This window comes from Rhipicephalus sanguineus, chromosome 3, assembly GCF_013339695.2.
Source record: "Rhipicephalus sanguineus isolate Rsan-2018 chromosome 3, BIME_Rsan_1.4, whole genome shotgun sequence".
Taxonomy (NCBI): domain Eukaryota; kingdom Metazoa; phylum Arthropoda; class Arachnida; order Ixodida; family Ixodidae; genus Rhipicephalus; species Rhipicephalus sanguineus.
Window position 1 is genome coordinate 217,809,846 of NC_051178.1, and position 24,762 is coordinate 217,834,607.

The 24,762-nt window shown below is 49.2% G+C and overlaps 1 protein-coding gene across 2 annotated transcripts; it reads left to right on the top strand.

Annotated features, from left to right (window-relative positions):
* The first annotated feature begins 4,351 nt into the window (after nucleotides 1-4,351).
* LOC125757763 (uncharacterized) lies at nucleotides 4,352-9,014 on the top strand. 2 transcript variants are annotated; one of them, XR_007415531.1, is made up of 2 exons: nucleotides 4,352-4,577; nucleotides 5,191-5,466. XR_007415531.1 is itself a non-coding variant. In XM_049413909.1 (2 exons), exons 1-2 carry the CDS (start codon nucleotides 4,556-4,558, stop codon nucleotides 8,832-8,834), a joined length of 348 nt encoding a protein of 115 aa, XP_049269866.1. In that variant the 5' UTR covers nucleotides 4,352-4,555; the 3' UTR covers nucleotides 8,835-9,014. The 2 variants fall into 2 exon arrangements, 1 of the variants encoding a protein (XP_049269866.1); XM_049413909.1 differs by lacking the exon at nucleotides 5,191-5,466 and adding an exon at nucleotides 8,509-9,014.
* The last annotated feature ends 15,748 nt before the right edge of the window (nucleotides 9,015-24,762 follow it).

Sequence of the window (24,762 nt, forward strand, 5' to 3'; positions counted from 1 at the left end):
GTTTCGAGTAGTCAGACAGGCGGCCGCATGCAGCACTAAGCTCAGATGCGCAATGGAGCCGCCGCTGTCGGTTGTGCTGCGCTTTGGATCTCGGCCAATTTCTGGCGTGGCTGAGTTCTTCAGGCCAAGCAGTCTGCGTAAACGCAAGAAGCTCGTCAACGTCAAGTATGTTTACGACGTGCAGGGGATTGAAGGAACCATTTCGGCGCGCTGCAACTCGCAAGTGCAGCGAATCTCATACGACGTTGAACTCGAGTTAAGTTTTACGAGGCATGCTCGCGCGATTAACGACAGTGCATAAACGAAAAGATTGCTCTTAAGAAAGCCGACATGATTTGCATTACACGACGAAACGGAATCAAGAAAGGTGCAGTGACGAAGGCTAGCCGTCGGCGGCCCGAATGAGCGCATTCGCGTCGTGTGCCGTTTTCTGCCGCATTCAGTCGCAAACACACTCCCCCCCCCCCCCCCCCCCCCCCCCCCCCCCCCATGCACGGTCGTAATTTTCAACATTTGCTTCTAGGGAATTCGTCAGAGTCTGTCAGCGTGCGGTGGCGGTCGAGAAGCGACGGCGCGCAATGTTTACAGCCGGCCGCTGGAAGCAGCCGGCTGTCTCGTTTCGCACGAAATGGCGGCTGCATATCCTCGTGATCGCCGTCGGCAGCCACGGCGTGCCGTCTGGACTGCACACAGGGAATATATACATATATAAACGCGTGCACGCGCGTACGAAAAGTAATCAGCACGTTACGTTGCAAACCACGTTTTGCTCGCGTACTCACTTCACGCGTCGGACGGCACGTATCCAGCGGTTCCGTCGCTCCACTTCCTACGGCTTTCAGGGGAACCAGTAAAACCGCACATTAGGATCCTTACCCCCATGTTCGAGGCAATTAACCACGCAACAATAGACAGATTTAGTTGGGCGTCCGCGACAACGTACGCACGCAGCCTGCCAGCCATTTACTATGGCAGGCTGCGTCCGTACGTTGTTGCGGACGCCCAACTAAATCTGTCTAATAACGGCGGCGACCGCGCTTCGGGACCGCGCGCTGCTCAGAGCCGTCGCCCAGACCACCTGCTTTCGGCACGGTTTGTTGAAGCAGGGATCGCTCGTCAAACATGTCACACTCTGCAGGCATAGCGGACAAGTTCCTGCGTACGTGTTAAGCACTTTTTGAGCCTGAAAACTAGGCGCAAAATTAAGTAAAACGCTTAAAGCAACTGAGAACTGCGTAACTCGCCGGTCGGCGTCCATTTTTGACTACCCAAGCAACTTCGGCGCATGCCACCAGGCTCCGCCACAGTACTCAAAACTCCAGCGCGTCAGCCCTATAGCAGTACTGAGCAAGTGTTGACTGGAACGTTCCGCTCGTAGGGGAATTCACGTAGAAGTGCTGGTTGCGAACGTCAGGCTTACACTTCTTGTTGATTCAGGGTCATCTGTTTCAATTTTGTCAGAGCAAGCATTCCGTCGACATTTTTCTGCCTGCCCCGCACGTCACATTGTTTGACTATTCCCAACGTCCCATTTGCGTGCTAGGTTGTTTCACGGCAGATGTACAGTTCAAAGGGCGCACCGCGTCACTCTGTTTTTATGTTGTTCGCCGAGGAATTTGTCTTATCGGCCTTGACGGCATTAAAGCCTTAAGTCTTCGCATTGAGGGTTCTACTCTCAAGTGCTTATATACGACTACGTCTGTTGCTCCGTTGACATGTGTCAATGACCAGGGGCGTAGCCAGGGGGGGGGGGGTTGGGGGGGTTCAAACCCCCCCCCGAAATTTTTCAGTTTTGCTTGCGTATATATACACGCACACATACAAACGTACGCACGAACATACATAAAGTATGGTTGAACCCCCCCCCGAAAAAAATTTCTGGCTACGCCCCTGTCAATGACACGGTACCTCGTTCCACTTCCGTTCCACTTGCCAACATTTCCGCACTGCATAGGCGGCGAGTTTTCATTTTACCGGAGGGGGCGGGGGCCCGACTTGCTCTTCCACATTTCTCCCTCTCTCTCTCTCTCTCTCTCTCTCTATATATATATATATATATATATATATATATATATATATATATATATATATATATATATATAATATGAGAGAGAGAGGGAGTCCAACTTCTAAATTAAAGAATTTAATATAACTTTAGTCTCTTATTAGGTGCCAACACCGTGATATCATTATGAAAATCTGTTAAGTGAGACTCCAGATTTAGTTTTAATTTACACAAGGACATCGATCCACCTCGTAACTCTTGGCTCAAAGCGAAAAAGGCCGCATAGGCCGCTACTCGTCAACTGCATCGCATAAGATCGATTCCCACAATGCGCAGAATCTGCCGAATTTTTTTGTTTATTAACAGGCTTTCCTTTGTTAAAACATGCACCAGACAGGAGAGAGTAGGCTAACGCTGGCACGGGAAGCTTTAATTATGTCAGTGAATTCAATTCAAGATAGCCGTAATTCTCAGGTGGTAGCAAATACCATTTGCTACCACTACATCTTGTGCGAAGCTGCGGTTACGAATTTTTCCGCTAAAGGTTGTTTTCTGGACGAGCAATTGAGTTGCTTATTGGTGGCCGAACTTATAGTAAAACCCTTTACTGATAAATCAAAAATGCGTATCATCTTTTCTCGGCACTTTTATAAGCAGGCATGTCAAAGGGTACCAAATTGTAGACAACCAAGAAATTACCCGTTTTTTATGGCGAGTAAGTTTATGCGAAAGCATTCACTGACTGTGTCGGGATTGCTTTGTACTCTCAGTAGCATTTTTGTGTTCTCAAAACCAGTCTCTACGCGTGGTTCAAGACCTTTCAGCTCATAGGCGTCCATTCCTGCGTTCAGTGGCGTCGCCGTTGGCGTCGGCGGCGTAACCGATAGCCCGAATGAGGACGAAACAGAGAGAACGCGGAGTCTGTCGATATCGCGAGCCACAGGCCTCTAACCTCGCTTTCTTCCTCCGTCACGCGCGCTGGCCCCTCGATCGGAGCTCGTGCGCATGCAGGACTGGCACGTGCACTGCGGCTGGCTTCGCTTGTCGTAACGTGGCTGTCAGCGTTTCGCTTGGTTCGCGCCGCCTGCAATGCACAGAGTAGTGTGCGTAGCACTAGAGCTCGAGCGCTGGCAGTTTCTGTGGCAATATGTAACGAATGTTAAAACTGCGGATAGTCAAAACTTCAAACACAGTTGGCGTTGCCCGAACACAAAGCTGCGCTCAGAATTCGCATTAGGCAGTATCGTCGGTGAATTTTTTAACTTGTCATAGCTTAAAGGGACCGACAACTGATTTTTCTCGACCCAGTTTTTTACGGCGCGAAAGGAAGCTCACCCTTCGTAGCGTTTGTAGCTGCAGTAGTTTATCCGAAAAGCACGTAGTTATTTTATAGCCAGTATTTTTCGATCTGAAAGGCTCCAAACACGCATGGAGGCTCGCTCCAGCAACGCTGATAATTGATAGCGATGCCGCTAGCCCTTGTGAAAGCTGTCGTTGTTCTGCTTTCGCAGGAGTTACTGTAACTATGCTTAACCACCTTTATTCTGAGCTTTCCAACCATTTTTGAAAATAGCAAGCTGTTACAATGAGATGTATGGCTTTATACACCTTCCCGGTATTTGTACAGCGTTCTGTGCGCCTGCGCCCGAGGTTGCCTGCGCCTGTGTCATGTATGGCTTGTCCCGGCGTCGTTACTCTCTCTATACACGAGCCAAGCCAAGCAATCGAAAACGTAACTGTGCATATGCACGGCCGCACCGAATAGCAGCGCGCGTCATTTCTGAGAGAAAGTATAGGCAGCCAAACTATGTCGCTATAAAATCTTAGCGACCTGGAAACTGCGTGCACGGCTGCATGAGCACGCTGAAAAGTTGCTCAAGACGCGCTGACGAGCATGGGATCATTACGTCACGCGAAGGCAGCGCTAATTTAATGCATCTAACGCAGGCATATGTGTACATTTTTATGGAGTAGTACCTTTTAATATAAAGAAACGAACAATATTTCAGTACTAACAAAAAAATCGTCGACCGCAGTGATGGGAAAGCTGCTACAATTGCTCCAAGCTGCTACATTTCATTAAAGCTGCTACATCTATGCTATAAATGAGCACCATTGCTCCAACCTGCTACATTTCGTGAAAGCTGCTACATCCATGCTACAAATGAGCAGAATTGCTCCAAAGCTGCTACGCATAGCCTCCGAGATTACCTGGCAATGCGCCGCTTTATCTCGGAGGCCACCGTCAAGGGGATTTTTCAGCAACACCAGGTGGCAGATAGGCTGCCGCCTCTCGTGCCATTCGTAGGCAGAGCCAATCCAATACAATACAATGCGTGGGCACGTGGCTGTAGTTGTGCGTGGGCTTGTCACTGTGTAGTGTCGGTACCTGGTGGCACTGTCGTTTGAGCTGAGTGCAGTTGCGGCTCATTCCCAGTTTTCGCTGCGTGCCGCAGCCTCGCAGTCGTACCGGCGGCGTGAACTCCCATCGCGAGCATAGCGGTGTTGTATGGTTGTACGACTACGCGCGTCCTGCACGGCGGTGGCGTCATGGCACTATCCACTCTCAAAGGTAAGTTTGTTAGCTGCTTGCCCGTATCACGTTTATCTGTGTGCGCTCGGAGTCCCCCCCCCCCCCCCCCATTTCATTACCTTGATGATTTTAGGCCTAAAATAAATTACCGTTAAGATTTTTCTGTGGTAGTGAATGTGTCGCTGCTAATTTTCTTTATGCCTTTGTGGGGCTTACTTTACCGTTGAGGACGCACTGTATTCGCTGTTTTGTAGCATGCTGCTTGACTCGGTGTGACTGCACGATGGTTCTAATACTGGCAGTAAGTTATCGCGCACGTGGGTACAGCACTGTAGTGACTAAGCAACAGTGCTCGTGGTGACCGAATCGTACGGCGACGCAGCATTTTTTAGGCTTGTGTGGTCTAAAACTGAGGATGCGTCGTGCGCTAACCTCTTGCGAACGCTAACTTAGCATAAACTATTCTAAAACTCCCTAATGTTTACATTTGGTGGTAAATACGCATGAGGCTGACAGTGCAAAACGCACTTGCGGAACAAGCTTTCTGACACAGAAACGTGGCGGCGTTTTCGCAAGAATCTCTAGCATATGTATCGGCCTGTAGTGCTTTATAAGACCATGCTGACAGCACAATAAATTTGCTTTTTTGCAGGACGCAACAGTAAGTTCAATGCGGACCTCCTGAAAGACGTGGATGCCAACGGTGATCTTTTTGAGGCGTGGTGTAGGGCTGGTGAAAGAGAATTTTGTGTCGTGTGTTCCCAGACAATCAACTGTGCGTTTCATGGTGTGATTGCAGTGAAGCGCCACTCGCAAAGCAAAAAGCACTCGGAGCGTACGAAGCAGCTACGTGGTCCTGATGGGAAACTTAAGCGACCAGCAGCAGTTCAAGCCGTCCTGAATTTTTCAGCTGCGACCACCATTGCGTCGTATACATGGCTTGCACGTGACGTCACCATTGCTGCGGTCCTACTGCGGCGGCCATATTGGTGAACAGCCGCACGTACCAGCCGTACGACGACTACAGTGTTCAGTACGACTAGCCACCCTAGTACGAAGGAACCGCATTCCCACGGTCATTTTATTTTTCGCGAGCCGTTTCTCGTGCATCATGCCGCCCGTTGGCACAAGGCAGCCGTTAAATGCGGCGTACTATTCAGAACTGATAGGGCAAGCGTGTTCTCGCTATGAGGAAAAGGTGCGGTTGTGCGACGGAGTGGATCCACGCTTCTACTCGGAACGGACACGACATCGAACATCTCCGCCTTCCCAGACGTGTCGCAGGTACGGGGACATCGTGGACTATTTGGTTTTCAGCACTGACCTGGTTACTCTGGGCGAAATAAAGGCGTACAAACCAATGGAACCGCACGACTACTTTACCAGCGGCTGTGTAAAGAGCCTGTCTGAATACGAGCTTCGCGACCGTAAATTTGATCGTGCTTGCAAGGTAAGTTGAATGGTTCATGAAAATGGCCCCTTCGCCAGCCCCGAGTTATGAAATAGCGATGCACGAACGCTGCTAAATGAACAAGTGCTGATGTTTGCGCTTAGTTCTCGTGCGAGTGCAGCGAGGTGCACACGCCGCAGCGCGTTTTTCGATCGCGCGTCTCCTGTGCTGTCCAGTTTGTCATAAACATATATGAAGGATGTAGTACGTGTATGTGAACGTAGTGCTGATGGTTTAGTCACTGCATGCGGACCGTCATCGGGAGCGAACCGCATTCGGCTTCATCAACACGCATCAGCCTGTGCTCGGTGCCGTTCGGCCTCTGCTTCCCATTTTTCATGACGCCGTTTTTTCGTGCACTCATGTCGCGCAGCGCCTGCATGCTTGCAGCTGTAGCTGAGCCGAGAGACGGCGGCGCCCAGTCTGGGTTCGTCTCGTCGAACAACGCGGACGGCTTTCCTATGAACACAAGAGCATCCATGCTAATCAGTGTCTTCATATCTCCTCTATTTTTCGCTTACATCCTACGAAGAGCGCTCCACACACACGAACGTTGGGGTTTTGTTCGTCGAAATTTGCACGCCTTCTGCGCACCAGCCAGGTCCTCTGACGGTTCGCGCTGAGCATTTTCGTACGCTCGCACTGACCTTAAATAATCTCTCGTATTCGAAAGAAGCTCATACTAGTGGGCTGCTTCTTTCTTCCGCAGCTGTCGCTACGATTAGAGCAGCCTACAAATGCGCATAATATAACCATAGTAGAGGCAGAAACTCGCAGGTGCTACCAGGCAGCGCTGAACAAGATCTAACCGCTGTTCACCAATATGGCCGACTCGCTCCGAGCAGTGACGTCAAGTGACGTAGGTGCAAGCCATGTATAATGATCGTGTCACAGCCAGTGAAGCACTGTTCGTCCTGGCTGTCACACTTAAGGGGATTCCTTATAGCTGGGGAGACACAGCTACACCTCTCTACCGAGCAATGTTTCCAGATTCGAAGGTGGCAAAAGACTTTTCGTGTAGCAGAAAAAAAGTGTCGTATGTCGTGTCAGATGGCCTTGGACCCTACCTTAAGAGCCTTGTGCTTAAAGAAGTCAACCGACCGAGTGTTTTCTACAGCATCTGTATAGATGAGACACCTCTTCCGGAACAGCGCTGTCAGCAAATGGACATCATTATGCGATACTTTTCCGATGCCCAGAAAATGGTGGTTGTGGAACACCTGCAGTCCTTTCAGTTAAATAAGGCAACTGCGAACGACCTTCTAAGATGTGTAAATGAGGCTATTGAGAGTGTTCCCAGTGCTGGCTTATTTGCATTTTTTAGTGATGGACCAAACGTAATGAGGTCACTAAAAAATAAACTTATCCAGCAGAGCGGTCCCCTGATAGATAATGGGGAGTGTTCCCTAGATAAGGTGCACAATGCTTTCTCACGTGCCTTGGATTCATTCGGCAGTGAGGTCGAAACTGTCATAAATGATGTGTATTATTACTTCAAACACTCTGCTGCACAGTGTGGCCTGCTGAAGGAGCAGCAACAGGTGCTTGGATGGCCTGAAGCCATATTTCTACGGCATGTAAATTGCCGCTGGCTGTCACTCGTGCCAGCAGTAGACAGACTGCTTGAACAGATTGATGCCCTGAAGAGTGTCCTTTCCGCCAGTACTCCAGTACGTGCTGGAGGCAACATTGCCAAAAGGCTAAGGAGCAGTCTGAATGACAAAACCCTTTGTGCCAAAGCTCTGTTTGTGAAAAATGCTGGTGAACTTCTTACAAGGTTCCTAAAACTGTTTCAGGGAACCGAACCTCTGCTTCACATTCTTTATGATGAAATGGTGATGCTGCTAAAAAAAATCTTGGGAAGGTTTTTAAGGACCGAAGTGTTTCAGGCAAAGTCAGGCAGTCAGCTTGCATCAATTGACGTTGAGTCCTCTCGGAACTGGAAACAACATGTAGAGGTAGGAGCAGACACCGAAGAAGCTATTGAGACCTGGACTGCTGCAGAGAAAGCTGCGTTCCGGCTAGGAGCAAGGTTGTTCTACATTACATGTTCGAAGTACTTGATGGCAAAACTTCCTCTTGAGAATCAGATGCTCCAACATGTCAGGTGCCTGCATCCGAGCAATCATAGTGCGGAATCTTCAAGAGACTCCTTCAGATATCTTGCAAAGTATGCACCCCAGGTGGTTCAACCCGCTGAAATTCCATCTCTTCTTGATGAATTGACGGTGCTAAACTTGAACCAGTTACATGCAGGTTCTGACATGCCACTGGACAAATACTGGCATCAAGTTTTCATCATGGAAGATGGTCAGGGTGGGCCAAAATATCCGCCATTGTCCAAGCTAGTCAAGGCACTTCTATCACTTCCGCATGGCAATGGTGATGTTGAGCGTGGATTTAGTGAAAACTCAAGAGTCCTGCACGACAGGTCAAATCTTTCTCTCTCAAGCGTAAATGGCATACCTCACATAATGTCATATTCAAAGAGGTTTGACATTGACCCGTGCTCATTTCCAGTCAATTCCGATGTCATCAAGGCTGTCAAGGGGGCATCAAGACGGTATGCGGAGCGCCTTGCAGCTGAAGAGCGACCATCAAAGCGTATGCGTATAGATGCAGAGCAAAGTTCACCGAATGTGGAACTTACCAATGACCAAGCCAAAAAGGAAGTGGCTGAGGCAGAACGGATGATTAAAAATGTTGACTTGTTGATTCAGCGGGGCATGAAGTTGAAGAACTTCTCTGACATCGAGAGTGGGCGAGCAGTGCTTGCTCAAGCACGAAAAAAGATGGCCGAGTGTATGCCACACTTGCATGCGGAGAAAAAAGGGAAGAAAGCTTAGTGTGTTTCATGCAAGTGACATTCATGTATTGTGTACCTGCGTCTTTGTGCCAACCAGTCTTCATATATTTGTGATCCTAGGCTTTGTTTAAAGCTTGCATTAGTTGCGCCGTCATTGAACTCATGCGCACACTGTATTTAATACTTCATTTTATTGTATAATAAAAGCATTAAAACGCCATCTGACCTGTTTTTTTTTTCGTTTTCGCAACCTGCTACAAAACTGAGGGCAGCTGCTACAAATCATCATTTTTCCTGCTACAAAACGTGATACAAAACACTTTTGGCCATTCCCATCACTGCGACCGCGTACAGTAATCAACGGTCACGTGGCCGTCTTCGTCGGATCGTTCATGTTTTTGCCGCCAGAGGCGCCACAGGTCATTTTTCGCGACTTTCATTTAAGAAATAAAAATATAAATCCATCTCTCACGAAAAAAAACAGGGTTGGTTTGAGTCAGTGCGACGGACAATCGTTACATCAGTGGAGTCAACTCATTTCATATTCTGGGCAGTTGTCGGTCCCCTTAAAGGGGTGGTGCCATTAAATTTCAAGGCTATAACAAGCCTGTTGTGGGTTTCCCCTGTATGCAAGGACATTCCACACGAAGGGTCGGACACAGCAAACGTTTAGAATATATTTTAATTCACTTCCAAAGTGTACCTAAATGCCCATTCTCCCGATCGAAACCCATCGCTAGCGCGCCAACTCTGACGTAGATCTGTAGGATGGGCAACGAAAGTTGTAGTGGCGTCACACCAGATCTGCTGTAGTAACGTGAGTGACCTCCTGACCTCCGCCACTTCCGCAACGTACGTACCGGCTGTAGTGAACTAGAATATATTCCAATTCACTATAGTACCGGCAAAGTATCGGTTGCTACATCACTCGCCGAGTTTCGATAGCTTCCTGGCTAAGTGCGTCACAGCTTTGTGTGGTCACGTGACCACGCCTCCTACACTTCTACGTCACTGCCCAACCTCGGTGCCCAGAAACCGAAACCGAAAGTTGTCCACATCAAACAGCGATATTAAATTATTTAGCGAGAATACATGAATCTTGGTGCGTGCATCATGCTTCCTGGAGCTATAGTAAACGCTTACAGCAAAGAACGCGCAAGCCACAAATTTAGTGGCACCACCCCTTTAAGCAGTCGCTTCAGTTGTTTATCAACGTATTCTGCATGCACGTACAGATCCGTTTGAGGGGCATTTTCCACTGAATGTTTGACTTGTCACTGGCTCATGAGCCGAACTTTAAAAGCCTGAAATGAAAAAGAAGCGGGCATAAACCTGTCAAATAGCTTAGTCAAGAGTTCGACGAAAGTTCGTCTGGTCAGGCATTGGATGAGAAGATTCACAGTCACTAATCAAGCCGGGTGAGATGATGTGACGTTTCGGAACCGCATACGGGTTCCTTGTTTACTTGGTCAGTGACCGTGAATCTTCTTTGTCGAACAGCTGCCAGACAGGACGGCCAACAGTGTGTTGTCAATGGACGGGGACCTAAGACAAGCTCTTAAAAAATATCCTGGGCCGGCGCCAGCCAGGGGGGGCTCTGCCCCCCATGAGGCAGTCCGGGGGGGGGGGGGGCAAGCCCCCCAGCCCCCCCCCCCCGTACTCTCCGCCTATGCCGCACTGTCCAACGCGCAACCCGGTCCAGAAAATCTTCCGCCAGCCTTGGCAAGCGAGTTCGCTCCACTTTTCAGTTCCAACTTGGGCCTTGCTAAGGGGTTCACGCATCGGGTTAAGACGCGTCAGGGCGTGCAGCCTGTAACTTCCAAACTTCCCCGTCTGCCATATTCTCTCCGTGCGCCAGTGGGGCTCTTCGATTTTCCACTTCTGGCTACCCGCGGGCTGCCAGAGCCAGCCAGAGCGCGCTCGTTTTTCTCGGGTTGCTCCGACCCCCCCGCGGTGCACTTCCGGTTGGCGTTCGTTTTTCTCGGGTTGGACGGTTCTGGCGACCCGCGGGGAGCCCGAGGGTCGCCAAAACCTTCCAGGACAATTTAGTCGTGGAAGCTCTCTGGAAGGTTTCGGGCTAGCAGACGCCGAAAAGAGACGATACGCGCTCGCCGCCATCTTTGTGAGGACTCGACGGATTGCAATGCGGGCGCTTGCGGACTACACCTTTGCTTGTTCTTACGCTCGGGCCGCTCGGCGCCGTTCCGCCGTGCGAGATGGTGCGATTACGAGTGGCGGCGAGCATTTGGAGCTAATGTTTATTGCTTTTCTTATGTGTCCCGTGAAGTTTCCTTCCGTGAACAACGCGGCGAACTGTCGCGTTCTAACCATTCTAACTGCGTCGTACACATGACCCAAAAGTTATGTACACGTTCGTACGAACGCATGGAGACCCCTTTCGAGTTTATTTTTTCGTAGTAGTATTCGATTGGGGTGTCGTGTGTGCTTTATGTGCATTTAGCGAAGACGATTGTGATCGAACTAGCTATTTCGCTCCATCGTATGTTTGCGCGCGTGAACCCGGTCAGAATTTAACTATTTCAACTAGGTCTTCGACGTTGATGCACTGATTGAAAAAAGTGATCGTGACGTTGTTTTTTGTGTGATGCTCGTTGGTCGCGAACGGCGGGCGAGCGTACTTCGATCTACGGGCCAATATATGAGGTATGTTATGCTACGACGCGTCGATGTGAAAAATCGAAGATGAACTCAGAAATGTATACATCCTTTTGTTGCTTATTTCATCGTCAGCTTTGTCTTTTTCCACCTCTTAGTAATAATTCCATGCAGTATGTACGCGGTTATCACCTAGTAGCTCAAATAAAAGCTGAGCTAGTACATGAGATTTTAGGAGTGCCACTTAGGACTGGAAAAGAGGCTCAGGCAACATCTGCCAAAACGAGTCGAAGACGCGTCACACAGAAGTTTATTTTAGATATAACGCGCACTCGTGGTACCCATACCGCCGCATGTATCAAGTTATGACAAAACGCAAGCTGGTCAACGCGTGTGTGCGACGTAGTACGCGATAGATCCTCGAGCTCTTTTGGGGACACGATCACTTTCGCGAGATTTTCGCGTCGTGTTGTGCAGCGACTGTTACACGTACTAAGCAGACGTGAGCTGGTTAAGCCGTTAGCGGCGCGGTAGCTCACCTTCCATCGCTTTCGTGGCGCCGTGCGCCAGCTGGCTGTTTTGTTCGCGGACGGGCGAGTTGCGCACGATTTTGCGAACGTACTTGATCGTATCCCAAATCCGTATGCTCGAGAATATCACTTCAGCTCTTCAGCAAACCTAGCCACATATTTTCAAGCGGGCAATGCAGATAAACCAACGCGCACGCGGCGCAAAGTTTCGTTTGCTGCCACGGCGGTAGCGTTTGTTTACGTTTACGCTGGCTGTCCCAGCGTTCGATTTTGTATTCTTGGGGCAGCTTCGGGTTGTCTCGGGCTTCCCACACATGTGACCAAGACGCTACTTCCTGTCCCAACCGGAACTCGCTGGCTGACCCTCTGGCTATCTCTGGCTGCCAGAAAGCTGCCAGAAGTCCGAAAATCGAAGAGTCCCAGTGTCAAATGAGCTTCAAAGGTTTTACTAAGCCTTGACATCATCGAGCGCATCGATGCTTCCGAATGGGTGTCCCCCATTGTCGTTGTTGACAAGAAAGATGGCAGCATCAGGATGCGCGTAGATCTCCGAGAGCCGAATAAGGCTATTGTTCCAGATAGTTTCCCGTTGCCTCACACAGAAGAGCTTCTCCATGCTTTGGTAGGCGCTACACATTTCTCAAAACTCGACTTCTCTTGCACCCTGACAGCAGGGACCTAACAGCCTTCATCACTCACGATGGACTTTTTCGATTCAAGAGAGTATGCTTTGGGTTAGCTTCTGCCCCAGCGGCATTTCAGAAGATGATGGCAGTAATCCTTGACCGTTGCCCTGGTGTGTTGTTCTACATTGACGATGTCCGTTCGTTCTTGGGTCTTGTAGAGTACTACTCGAAATTCGTTCCACGTTGGCACAAGTGGTCGAGCCTATGAGTCTTGCTTCGCAAAAATAAGCCATTCGTCTGGTCAGCCGAAGCAGACAACGGTTTCAGAAGGGTAAAAAAAAGTGCTTTCGTCGAGCACAGTCCTCAAATGTTCGATCCGGCGCTTCCAGTCATTGTATCGACAGATGCTTCTGACTGTGGGCTGGGAGCAGTCCTCCAGCAACAAGATGGCCAAGAACTTCGCACAGTCGCTTTCGCATCTCGCACACTGTCCCCAGCGGAGAGAAAGTATTCAGTCGGGGAACGAGAAGCACTGGCATGTATTTGGGCATGTGAGCCATGGCACACGTACCTTTGGGGTCGCCATTTTAAGATTCGAACAGACCACCAGGCGCTTGTCTCCTTGCTGTCGTCACAAGGACGTGGAAGACGCCCGCTTAGAATCGCACGCTGGAGCGCACGACTGCTTTGTTATAACTTCACTGTTGAATACCGCAGGGGGTCCACGAACACTGTTGCAGATGCACTTTCTCGGCTGCCAGCACCTACCTCAGAAGCAGAGCTTGCAGAGGAGGAAGAAATTGTGTCGCTCGTTGAGCCAGCCTGTGTGGCAAAGAAGTTCAGACAGGCCGTCCTTGACGATGGTTGTCTAGAAACCGTCAAGTCCCTTGTGCTGAGTGCCTGGCCGCCACAAAAGTCCTTACCAGAAGAGGTGAAGCCGTTCTGCCTTATTAGAGAGGAACTTTCTGTTGTCGATGATCTTCTACTGCGAGCAGAGCGCCTCGTGGTTCCGTCCTCTCTCACTACCCAGTTTATTTCCACCGCACATATGAGACACATCCTGGTATCACGCGCACGAAAGCGCGACTTAGTGAGCGGTTCTGATGGCCACGAATGGATAAGGAAGTAGAAACAGCAGTCAAAAACTGCCACATCTGCCACTGCAACCTGTTGAATGGCCTGAACGACCATGGCAAAAGCTTGCCTTAGACATTGTTGGCCCCTTGGAGCGCGCACCTCACAACAGCAGATTTACTATAACGCTTGTTGATTACCACTCCAAGTGGCCAGAGGTATATTAAATGCGAAGCATTTCTTAGCGAACTTCTGCGACTTTGAGCGTATCTATCTATCTATCTATCTATCTATCTATCTATCTATCTATCTATCTATCTATCTATCTATCTATCTATCTATCTATCTATCTATCTATCTATCTATCTATCTATCTATCTATCTATCTATCTATCTATCTATCTATCTCTATCTATCTATCTATCTATCTATCTATCTATCTATCTATCTATCTATCTATCTATCTATCTATCTATCTATCTATCTATCTATCTATCTATCTATCTATCTATCTATCTATCTATCTATCTATCTATCTATCTATCTATCTATCTATCTATCTTATCTAGCCGCCTACGACTTTGTGCTCTCCTGGCCGTTTCGTTAATCGGATGTATACCAAAATTGGTGTGTCATAACATGGCCTTATTACGAGCATAAATGACAGGTCATATCATGAAAATCATGACACGCATGTCATGAACAGCATGATTTACATTCCACGACCTTAGGCTCTTGCGGCCGTTCCGTTAATTTCATATACACCAAAATTGGTACGGCGTGACAAGAATTCATGACGAACATAATGACAGGTCCTAACATGCAAATCATGACGCGCATGTCATGTGCAGCATGATTTACATGACATGGTCTCTGGGCGCTCGCGGCCGTTTAAATGAAGGGATATATACGAAAACTGCCATGACGAGACATTTCTGTATGACGAACATAACTGACACGTGGTAACATGAAAATAATGACATGCATGTCATGTATGACATGATTTACATGCCACGCTCATGGCGCACTCGCGGTCGTTTCGCTAGATTGATATACACCAAAATTGGTATTGTGCTATATGACTGTATGAAGAACATGAATAACAGGTGGTAGCATGAAAACCATGACATCCATGACATTTATGTCATGATTTAAATGCCACGCTCATGGTGCATTTGCGGCCGTTTCGCTTGCATGATATACACAAAAATTGGTATTGCGCGACACGCCCGTATGACGAACGTAAGTGAGAGGTGGTAACATGAAAATCATGACATGCAAGTCATGCACAACCTGATTTACATGCCACGCTCATGGTGCGCTAGCGGCCGTTTCAGTAGATTGATATACACCAAAATTGGTATTGCGCGAAGTGACTGTATGAAGAACATGAATAACAGTTGCTAAGATGAAAACCATGACATGCATGTCATGTATGTCATGATTTACATGCCACGCTCATGATGCATTCGCGGCCGCTTCGCTAGCTTGATGTACACCAAAATTGGTATTGCGCGCAGCGACTGTATGACGAACGTAAATGAGACGTGGTAACATGAAAATCATGACATGCATGACATGTACGACATGATTTACATGTCATGCTCATGGCGCATTCGTGGCCGTTTCGCTTGCATGATATACACCAAAATTGGTATTGTGCTATGTGACTGTAGGAAGAACATGAATAGCAGGTGGTAGCATGAAAACCATGACATCCATGACATGTATGTCATGATTTACATGCCTCGCTCAGGGTGCACTTGCGGCCGTTTCGCTTGCATGATATACACCTAAATTGGTATTGCGCGACACGACCGTATGACGAACGTAAGTGAGAGGTGGTAACATGAAAATCATGACATGCAAGTCATGTACAACCTGATTTAGATGCCACGCTCATGATGCATTCGCGGCCGCTTCGCTAGATTGATGTACACCAAAATTGGTATTGCGCGAAGCGACTGTATGACGAACGTAAATGAAAGGTGTTAACATGAAAATCCTGACATGCATGTCACGTATGGCATGATTTACATGCTATACTCGTGGTGCACTCGCGGCCATTTCGCTCGTTTGATATACACCAAAATTGGTATTGCGCGATGTGACTGTATGACGAACGTCTTAACATGCGAATCATGTTATGCATGTCATGTACGGTATGATTTACATGCCACTGTCATGGTGTGCTTCCGGCCGTTTTGTTAACTGGATATATACCAAAATTGGTATGGCACGACACGAGTGCTTGATGAACATAAGCGACAGGTCATGCATTGTATATACCAGAATATGCGTTTCATTGGCATGGTGTATACTAGAATGTGCATGCATGCGTGCATGGCAAACATGCGATATATGGTAGACTAGAGTAGATGCCATGGCATGAATGATTTCATTTGGCTCAAAGACAAACAAGGCGATGTATGCAGCTTGAAGAAACTGCCAAGTTCAGCCTCTTTCTTTTCGCCAACTGGCAACCTTGTACTATCGCGAACTCGCTCGGCAACGGGCATCCCTATCGAAATAAATTTAGTTCTTTTGTTCATCCCAAACGAAGCAGTTGGTTCTTTTTTGACCTGCGATAATTTCCTCGTAATTTGGTGCCGAAACCCGGGAAGAAGTTATCGAACTTACCGTTGAGGCAGCTGGGTCAACAGACGTCGACAGCACAACGAGCTTGAGGAAAAACAGCAACGATCCTCGGGCAAGAAACGGTCGACGAGGCGCTTCAACCAACAAGGCCTGACGACGCCACACCCAGCCGAAACCGGCACCACTGCTCAAGGCAACGCGTACGCCAGGCAACACAGAATCACAGACGCCAGGCATCGTAGACGCCAGGATGGACCGGCTCAAGCTAAAAAGGAGCGCCTTGAGAACTCAGGTGACCAAACTTATTTCCGAGGCAGAATTATTCTTGGCGAACCATGCGAACGACGGAGCTCTCAGTGTCTTGTCGGCCAGGCTAAGTGCCCTCCATATACAACTGAACGAAGTGGACAATGCCATTGAACCACTAGTTGTTGACGAAGACGCGGAGCAAAACTACATAAGAACAATCGAGTACAACGACCGGATCGTCGCATGCATAGCGAAACTCAGCCAAGAAGCCGAAGAGCAAAAAGCAAAAAAACAAGCAGAAATGGCCGCGACGCGGGCGCCGATCGACGGCCCTCCGAGGGCTGCGCAGACCCACGTTAAACTACCGAAGCTCGAGTTACAGCGATTTAGCGGCGCTTCCACGGAGTGGCAGTCCTTCTGGGAGCAGTTTGAGAGGGCAGTGCACGAAAACGACACCCTCTCCGACTCTGAGAAGTTTCTGTACTTGCGGGCGTCACTTTCTGGGAAGGCTGCTTCGGCCATCGACGGCATCCAGGTGACGGGAGCTAATTACAACACAGCCATCGAGCTCCTTAAAGAGCGCTTCGGTCGACGAGACGTGCTCATACAAGAACATCTAACTCAGTTGCTCGAGTTGCCACCAGTACGCAACGAGAATGAGGTTATCGGCCTACGTCGACTCTATGACCATCTGCAGCGCAACATAGCCGCTCTCGCAGCGCTCGGAGTCAAAACAGATGGCTACGGTGCCCTGCTCTGCTCCGCACTCTTGCGAATGCTGCCATCGGAACGAGTAGTCAACTACCACAGAGGACTCTCCGCTGACAGCAAGGAAGAGGGGATTGGCATCGAGAGTTTACGAGCTTTTCTCAAGACCGAAGTGGAGAGCCGAGAGAAGGCACTGCAGACTGGCCATAGCGAAGTAAAAGGATCCAGCTCAAAACATAGAGATAAAGAAAAAAGCAAAACATCAAAAGGATCAGCGGCTTCGCTCTTCTCTGCGGGCAAATCGAAGCAGATTGATTCATGCGCATTTTGTGATGCAAAGAATCACACGACTCACGAGTGTCAGGAACAAATGTCACTCGATGAAAAGAAGAAACGACTCACTGCGGCTGGTCGCTGCTTCCGGTGCGGCGTAAAGGGACACATGTCGAAACAATGCCGCAACAAAAGGCTAAGTTGCAAGCACTGTGGCAGAAGACACCTGTCACAAATGTGTGACCCCACCTGGAGGCAACCTGAGAACACAGCCGCAGAGTTGCACTCTTCAGCGGAACAGAAGTCGAAAAATGTGCCTACCGTGCTGCTCCGAACGGCTCAAGTATGGGCAGAAGGACGAGGGAGAGCTCTGACGCGCCTCCTCTTCGACGGGGGTAGCCAACGAAGTTTTGTCACAAAGAAGCTTTCCCGCGAACTGCAACTAGAGGTGATTGGTGAAGAGGACATCACAATCTACCCATTCGGAGGAGCAGGCAACATTATCAAAGAAAAACGCAGAAGAGTGAAACTTTGGCTAAGAAGTCAGTATGACCGCAACGAGCACTTCATCGAAGCTCTCGAAATACCAGAAATCTGCTCTGATCAGCTGCGAGTACCTGAGAACATCATGCAAAAACTGCAAGCGGAAATAGATGAATTAGCAGATGTCACCGTTGCACCAGCCCACCTGGCGAGAAGCGGCATTGACATCCTTATCGGTGCCGACTATTACTGGTCGTTGGTGTATGGTGACTTCAAGAAGCTGCAGGGCACACTTGTTGCACTGAAGACCAAATTTGGGTGGACGCTTCAAGGAGCAATTCCCTGCAGTAGCTCAGCTGCCTGCTGCTCAACCGCGGCAGTTCTTCGTGCTGGAGTGTCAGATGACACAAGTTTGACCAACGAGCTGAAATCATTCTGGGAGCTGGAGAGCATCGGAATTACTGACTCTTGTGCCCAAACGAACGAAAAAAGCCAAGAAATCATCAACATGTTCTCGACATCGATCAAGAAAACAGACAAGCGCTATGAGGAGGCATTACCATGGAAACCTCTGAACATTCATCTCGCTCACAACAAAGCGATCGCACAGAAGCGTTTGACAAGTCTCACGAAGAGGCTATCGAGAGATGAAACAACACTTATCGAGTATGACGCGGCTATCCGTCAGTACCTGGAGGCCTTTCAAAATGAACTCCGATGTCTTCACCGCTCGATACGCTTGCCAAGTGATTCTCCGATACGTGATCTCAGCGTGTTCTGCGACGACGAGGGCATGTTAAGAGTGGGAGGAAGGCTCAATGCTGCCGACATTTCCTACAACGTTAAGCATCCGATTGTCCTTCCGTCGAGGCATCCCATCACAAAACTTGTCATCAACGCAGCTCATCGCCGTCTCCTGCATGCTGGCGCGCTAGAGACTCTTACCGAACTGAGGGAGAAGTACTGGGTTGTGCGAGGAAGGCAGATGGTAAAAAAGGTGCTAAGGAAATGTGTGACGTGCAATCGTTTCAACAGCCGTGCTGCTACTGAGCCAGTCGCTCCTCTGCCTCGCGAAAGGGTGACACAAGCGCCACCCTTCGATGTAACAGGTGTAGACTTCGCTGGACCGCTGAACACGAAAGATCAAGGAAATAACAGAAAGTCTTACATCGTCATTTTCACGTGTGCAGTTACGCGCGCAATACACCTTGAACTGGTGACCGATATGTCGACATCGAACTTCCTGATGGCGTTCCGAAGATTCATCTCGAGAAGGGGGGTCTGTCGAGTCATCTTTTCTGACAACGCAAGGACTTTCAAGCGTGCTTCTAAGGACCTGCAGAAACTGTGGACCACAATACGAGGAGAAGACATCCAGAATTTCTTCTTAAACCACCAGATCCGCCGGAAGTTCATAATTGAGAAAGCGGCTTGGTGGGGCGGATTTTGGGATAGAATGGTTCGTTCCGTGAAGACATCCCTGAAGAAGGTTTTGGGAAGCAGCTACTGCAATTTCGAGGAGCTCACGACAATACTAATTGAAATCGAAGCTATCATCAACTCTCGACCCCTGACCTACGTCTACCCAGACGCGAACGAACCCGAACCTTTAACACCGTCTCATTTCCTGATAGGTCAGAGACTAACCACTCTTCCTGACAGCTGCTCCGCCGCTGAAGTGGTTCAGAAACCTGGTCAACTCACGCGTCGCTGGCGCTACCGCCTAAAGCCTGTTTCACATGCAGCGATTTTGCTCCAAGAGCGGAGCGGCTGCCGTCGCGGAAGCCCAAAAACAGGTTTTTTAGAGCGACCAGTGGACGCGCGATCGAGATCGCCGGAGTTGGAAAAATTCGCGAGCGGCAGAGCGGCTGCCCAAGGTCAACCAATGGGGGAGCAGTGACGCGGGGAGCACGTGACCGTAGGGATGGAGACGAGAGCAGCCGCGCGCGCCGGGAGGAACTCGCTCCGACTCGGTTTCCTAGCAGACGACATTCGCTGCAACGAGCTGGCAGTGTAGAAAACGCCGTTCTTTTCCTTTTGTTGTTCTTTACTGCGCTTCCATCAAAGCAGACAAATCGTTTGCACGTGTCATTTTGTTCTTTTGTATTTTTATCGAATCGTGACACCAACATAGGTCCGGACAGGGGGAACCTACGACACTCCGCACTTGTTCGCAGTAGACGTTTCAGTTTTTTTTTTTTACTACTCTGGTGCAGCACGTTCGAACAGTTTACTGTTTTCTTTTCCCTTTTTTTTTTAGTGGTCACGTACCCCGAAGACGACAAATGCCGCCGCCTCTTTACTGCAGAATGCCCATAGGCAAAAAAAAAAAAAAAAAAAAGAGACGAGCTCCTTCACAAACCCACAATGTCGTCGACTGGGCCGTTGGCATCCGCTTGCCGGCCCATACGGCGCACCAACGCCTTGCGGCATTCGAGACCAAAAGCCACCGAAAGCCCTGTGAAAGCTTAAAACCCCAAAAACAAATTCTTTCTTTTGCTTTTCCATGGCCAAGTGTATGTGCGTGCAACATGACTTGCGTGGTAAAAAAAAGAAAGCTGGAACAGAAATAAACGTGACTATTGAAGTTGTTTAATTGCACTCTGATAAACTGCACATTTTCATCATTCAAGGTTTAGGCGCGTGAAAATCGATCACCGAAGTAGAAGGCTGGTGAAACTTGCAACCCAAGCGCACCAAAGCAAGCGAGCCCGGAGAAAGGAAACCCGCGGATAACGGGCGCTTCCCACAACCATCACTGCGCATCGCAGAGGCGCGCGCCGCGCAAAAGCGGTGCATGTGAAACCAAGCCGCGTCCGAGCGTCCTGCTGCCGCTCGATCGCCGCGGGCCCCGCCGCTCGGTCGCTCGCATGTGAAACAGGCTTTAGAATGGCCGACCAGTTTTGGCGTCGGTGGCAAAAGGAGTACCTGACGAGTCTCCGATCGGCACATTTCGCTGTGCCGAGTTCGTAAAATGCACTAAAGCAAGGAACCCTCGTCTTAGTTCATGAACAACATCTGCCGAGGCAGCTCTGGAAAACTGGAGAAGTGGCCGAAGTTCTTCTGGGACGTGATGGAAAGATCCGAGCCTGCATGGTGCGCATGCCGAATGGAGCCACATTGAGAAGACCAGTTCAACTCTTATACCCCATGGAATACACGGACGAATGACCAGAGGCTCATTCCGGGGGGAGTATGAAGAAACTGCCAAGTTCAGCCTCTTTCTTTTCGCCAACTGGCAACCTTGTACTATCGCGAACTCGCTCGGCAACGGGCATCCCTATCGAAATAAATTTAGTTCTTTTGTTCATCCCAAACGAAGCAGTTGGTTCTTTTTTGACCTGCGATAATTTCCTCACAGCTCTTTGCTGGCTGCTTCGCATTACATCGATTCCCACAGTGCGTGGGATCTGCCGAATTTTTTTTTGCCGTGAGGTCTCCACGAGCACAGTGAAAGACTTTTTAACTAGTGTTTTTGCCCGCGAAGGCTACCCCGAGGGAATCGTTTGTGACAACGGGCCTCAGTTCACTTCCCGGGAATTCACCTTTCTGAAAGACAGGGCCATCCGTCTTTCGCATTCATCGGTGTACTACCCCCAGGCGAATGGACAAATTGAACGATTGAACAGGACATTCAAAAACTTTGTTGAAGTTTCACTTCTCGAAGGACGACCCCTCCGACAAGCAGTCATGGACTATCTTGCTATTTACAGGGGTACCCCACAGGCAACCACTGGGGTTGCCCCTGCTGTTCTACTGCATGGTAGAATGCCCCGAACCAGGCTGGACGTCGTTGGCTTCTCAGCACCAGCATTCGCTAAAGACCCGGCTAAGGAATTGGCGCGACTACATCGTAGGGTCCGGCGTCAACAGCGGAGCAGCAAGCTGTACACAGACAAGAGGAGAGCTGCCAAGGAGCCTGGGATAGCTGCAGGCGATCGACATTGTTCGTGTCAGGAAACCATCCGTTCGCTTTAAGGGCGACTGCTCTTTCTCTTCACCAACTAAAGTGTTGGAAAGGAAGGGACCTGCTTCTTACAGGCTTGAAGACGGCCGTACGTGGAATGCCTCCAAGCTTTCCAGGGTTCCAGAGGTGGGTGATTGCTACCAGTCGCAGCTACCGGTGCCGCAGTTTCCAGTTCCGGTGCCACAGCCTGCCGGGCTACAACCTGCCATGCCGCAGCCGCCGTCTCCTGGCGTACTGCAACCTGCCGTGCCGCAGCCGCCGTCTCCTGGCGTAATGCAACCTGCCGTGCCGCAGCCACTGCCCCCTGGCGTAGTGCAGTCTCCTGTGCTGCAGCCGCCTTCTGGGACGCAGTCGCCATCTTCTGAGGTACTGCAGCAGCCAACCTCAGCAGTACAACATTCAGAGCGGCCGACCCGAAGGCGCCGGCCACCAGCCTGGCTTCAGGACTATCAGATCAACTTTTAGTTTACGGTCTGAAATTGTGTTTATTGTGTACTATGTAAATAAGTAGAGTAAATACTTGAGTTTTTGTTACTAATACTAACAACTAACCACTAAAAATAAGGGGGGGGGGGGAGTATGTTGTATTCAGTTTTGGTTTCGTTTTTTGTTCCTTCATCCCCCAGAGGGCACATTTACTCATTGCGATATAAACCATGTATCATAGTCAATAAAGGCAGTTCTTGTTTCATTCATCGTGACGGTTGAAGTCTGACTCCCTTCCTTAGATATTACAGATGCCTTTGGATCAGAAAGATCAGACGCAGCAAATGGACCCCGATCGACTGCTCCGTGCTATGCGAGATACGTACTTATTTAGCTTGAATATTGCTGGTAATACAAACAGCGTACCATTAACACAAACTTATTATTTGTTGTGCAATGGGGCCCTTTCAGGCGCACAAACTTTAAAAAAAATTTTGTCACGCTGAAAAAAAGGAGTTTTATGGTTCGCGTTTCGATCACTTGGGCAAATTGAAATTTTGCAGCGATCACGCTATAAGTGTCAAGCGTGATGTGTTGCGTTTACATAATTTATCGCGCGTTCTGAACACGAGCTTGGGATGTTACCGTGATGTTGTGAGGGGAAGATTTATTTCGATATCGCAGGTTAGTGCCGCCGCGCGTCAGCTGCGGCGGTTACCTGGCACGTGTTGTACGTTATGTGGTCTGCGTTTCTGTGGCTGTCAGCCTATAGTGTCATTTACCGCTGTGTTGCCGCTTGTGTAGTTGCTACCAGTTTCACGTTTAATTCGCGCATGTAAATTAATCTGCACCTCTGAGCTAAGCGAATGTGCCTTGCGCTTTTTAGTCATGCACGTATAGACCAGAACACAGCGAATTCCATGCGCATCGCCATATTTGCATCGCGCGTCGCGCCATCTATCGCACACGCGACGAAACAACATGCGCGTGCTGCCACGCCAGCAGACGCTAAGCAGAGCAAACGTGAAACTCCCGAAACTCAGCCCGTCGGAGAGCGTGTTTCGCGTCTTTTCTAGCCTGGACATTTTCGCTAATTTTATTGGAACATCAAGAACATCTTGCTCATGCAAGTCCACAATGTATACAGTACGTGCTGAGTGGGCTGCGGAAGCAACCTCGTCAGATACGTACGCTGTTACATTTGTAAAAAAAACGTTCTCGCTGTAGTACGCGCTCACGAAAGAGTGAAACGATATTTTGTTGCCCCATATTACAAGTTGTGCACAAAGTTTTGTGAAAACTCATTATTTCAGCATGCATCGCGTAATAATTAGAGTACGCTTTACGGGTAGTTTCGCGGAACGTAATTTTTGTTTCACGAGCGCTCTTACAATAATGCTTCTTGCTCACAAAAGCGTGCTATCAGAGAGTATAACCTGCAGTATCGTTCAGCGATCCCTTTTGGAAGCTACCTGCGCGATTTTATTCTTGTAACGACGGTGCTTTACAAGCGAAACTGTGCTACTCTTAGTCAAGCCGGTTAGCTACGCCTGCGACGTAAAGGACACTGGCGCGAGTACTGTTTACTTACGTGCCAATATATGTATTATGTGCAGCTGGATGCCTCGTGTCCAAATAAATTTGGGGACATCAAACACTGAAATGAAAGCACGAAATTCTGGCCAGCTGTGGAGGAGCACCGTGCCATTTATTACCTTTTGAAGACGAAATCTCGAAGGCGTGGATGCCATCAAAAGCACTAAAGCTTAATACTACGCTGAAAGTGGCAAAGCATGCTGATTGCTTGTGCTTGAAAGCACTACCTTGCACTAGATTGTCATCAAAGGAAACGCTCAAAGGTATGAAGTGCACCCCCGCACAAAGCTCGCACCTGCCTTCAATTAACCCAGCTGCGTGTCACGCAAATTAGGTTCGCAAAATGAAATAGGTGGGCATCACAATGCGGAATACACGCAGTTAGTGTACTTACTCGCGCATTTTCACTCGGCTCCTAGTTTTTTTGCTTGAATCACAGTTATCCACTCGCGGCGAAGCTGAAAACACCGCACCGGCACTATTTCCGTGGCGCGTCGTAATCGTCGCAGACAACGCTAATATTCTCTTGTTGCGCTGCTTGTTTTGGCATCTAAAGACGACGCAGTAGTGCCCAGACGAGCTCTGATACGCTGAAGCGGCGTGAACGGGTACTTTTTCGCACTTTAAAGCCTCAGAACTGCCTCTTGCCCTGTTTACTTGGTGCAGCCCGCGCGCGCCTTGGCAGCCCGGTCAGCCCGGCGTCTGGGTGCGAGCAGCGAGAGTATCCGCTCGGCTCGCCAGCAGCCTGGGTGCGAGACAGGCGTGCTCTGGTGTATAGTGCCCGATGTTTGTGCTCGTGCAGGAAGCTCTTCCACTATAGCA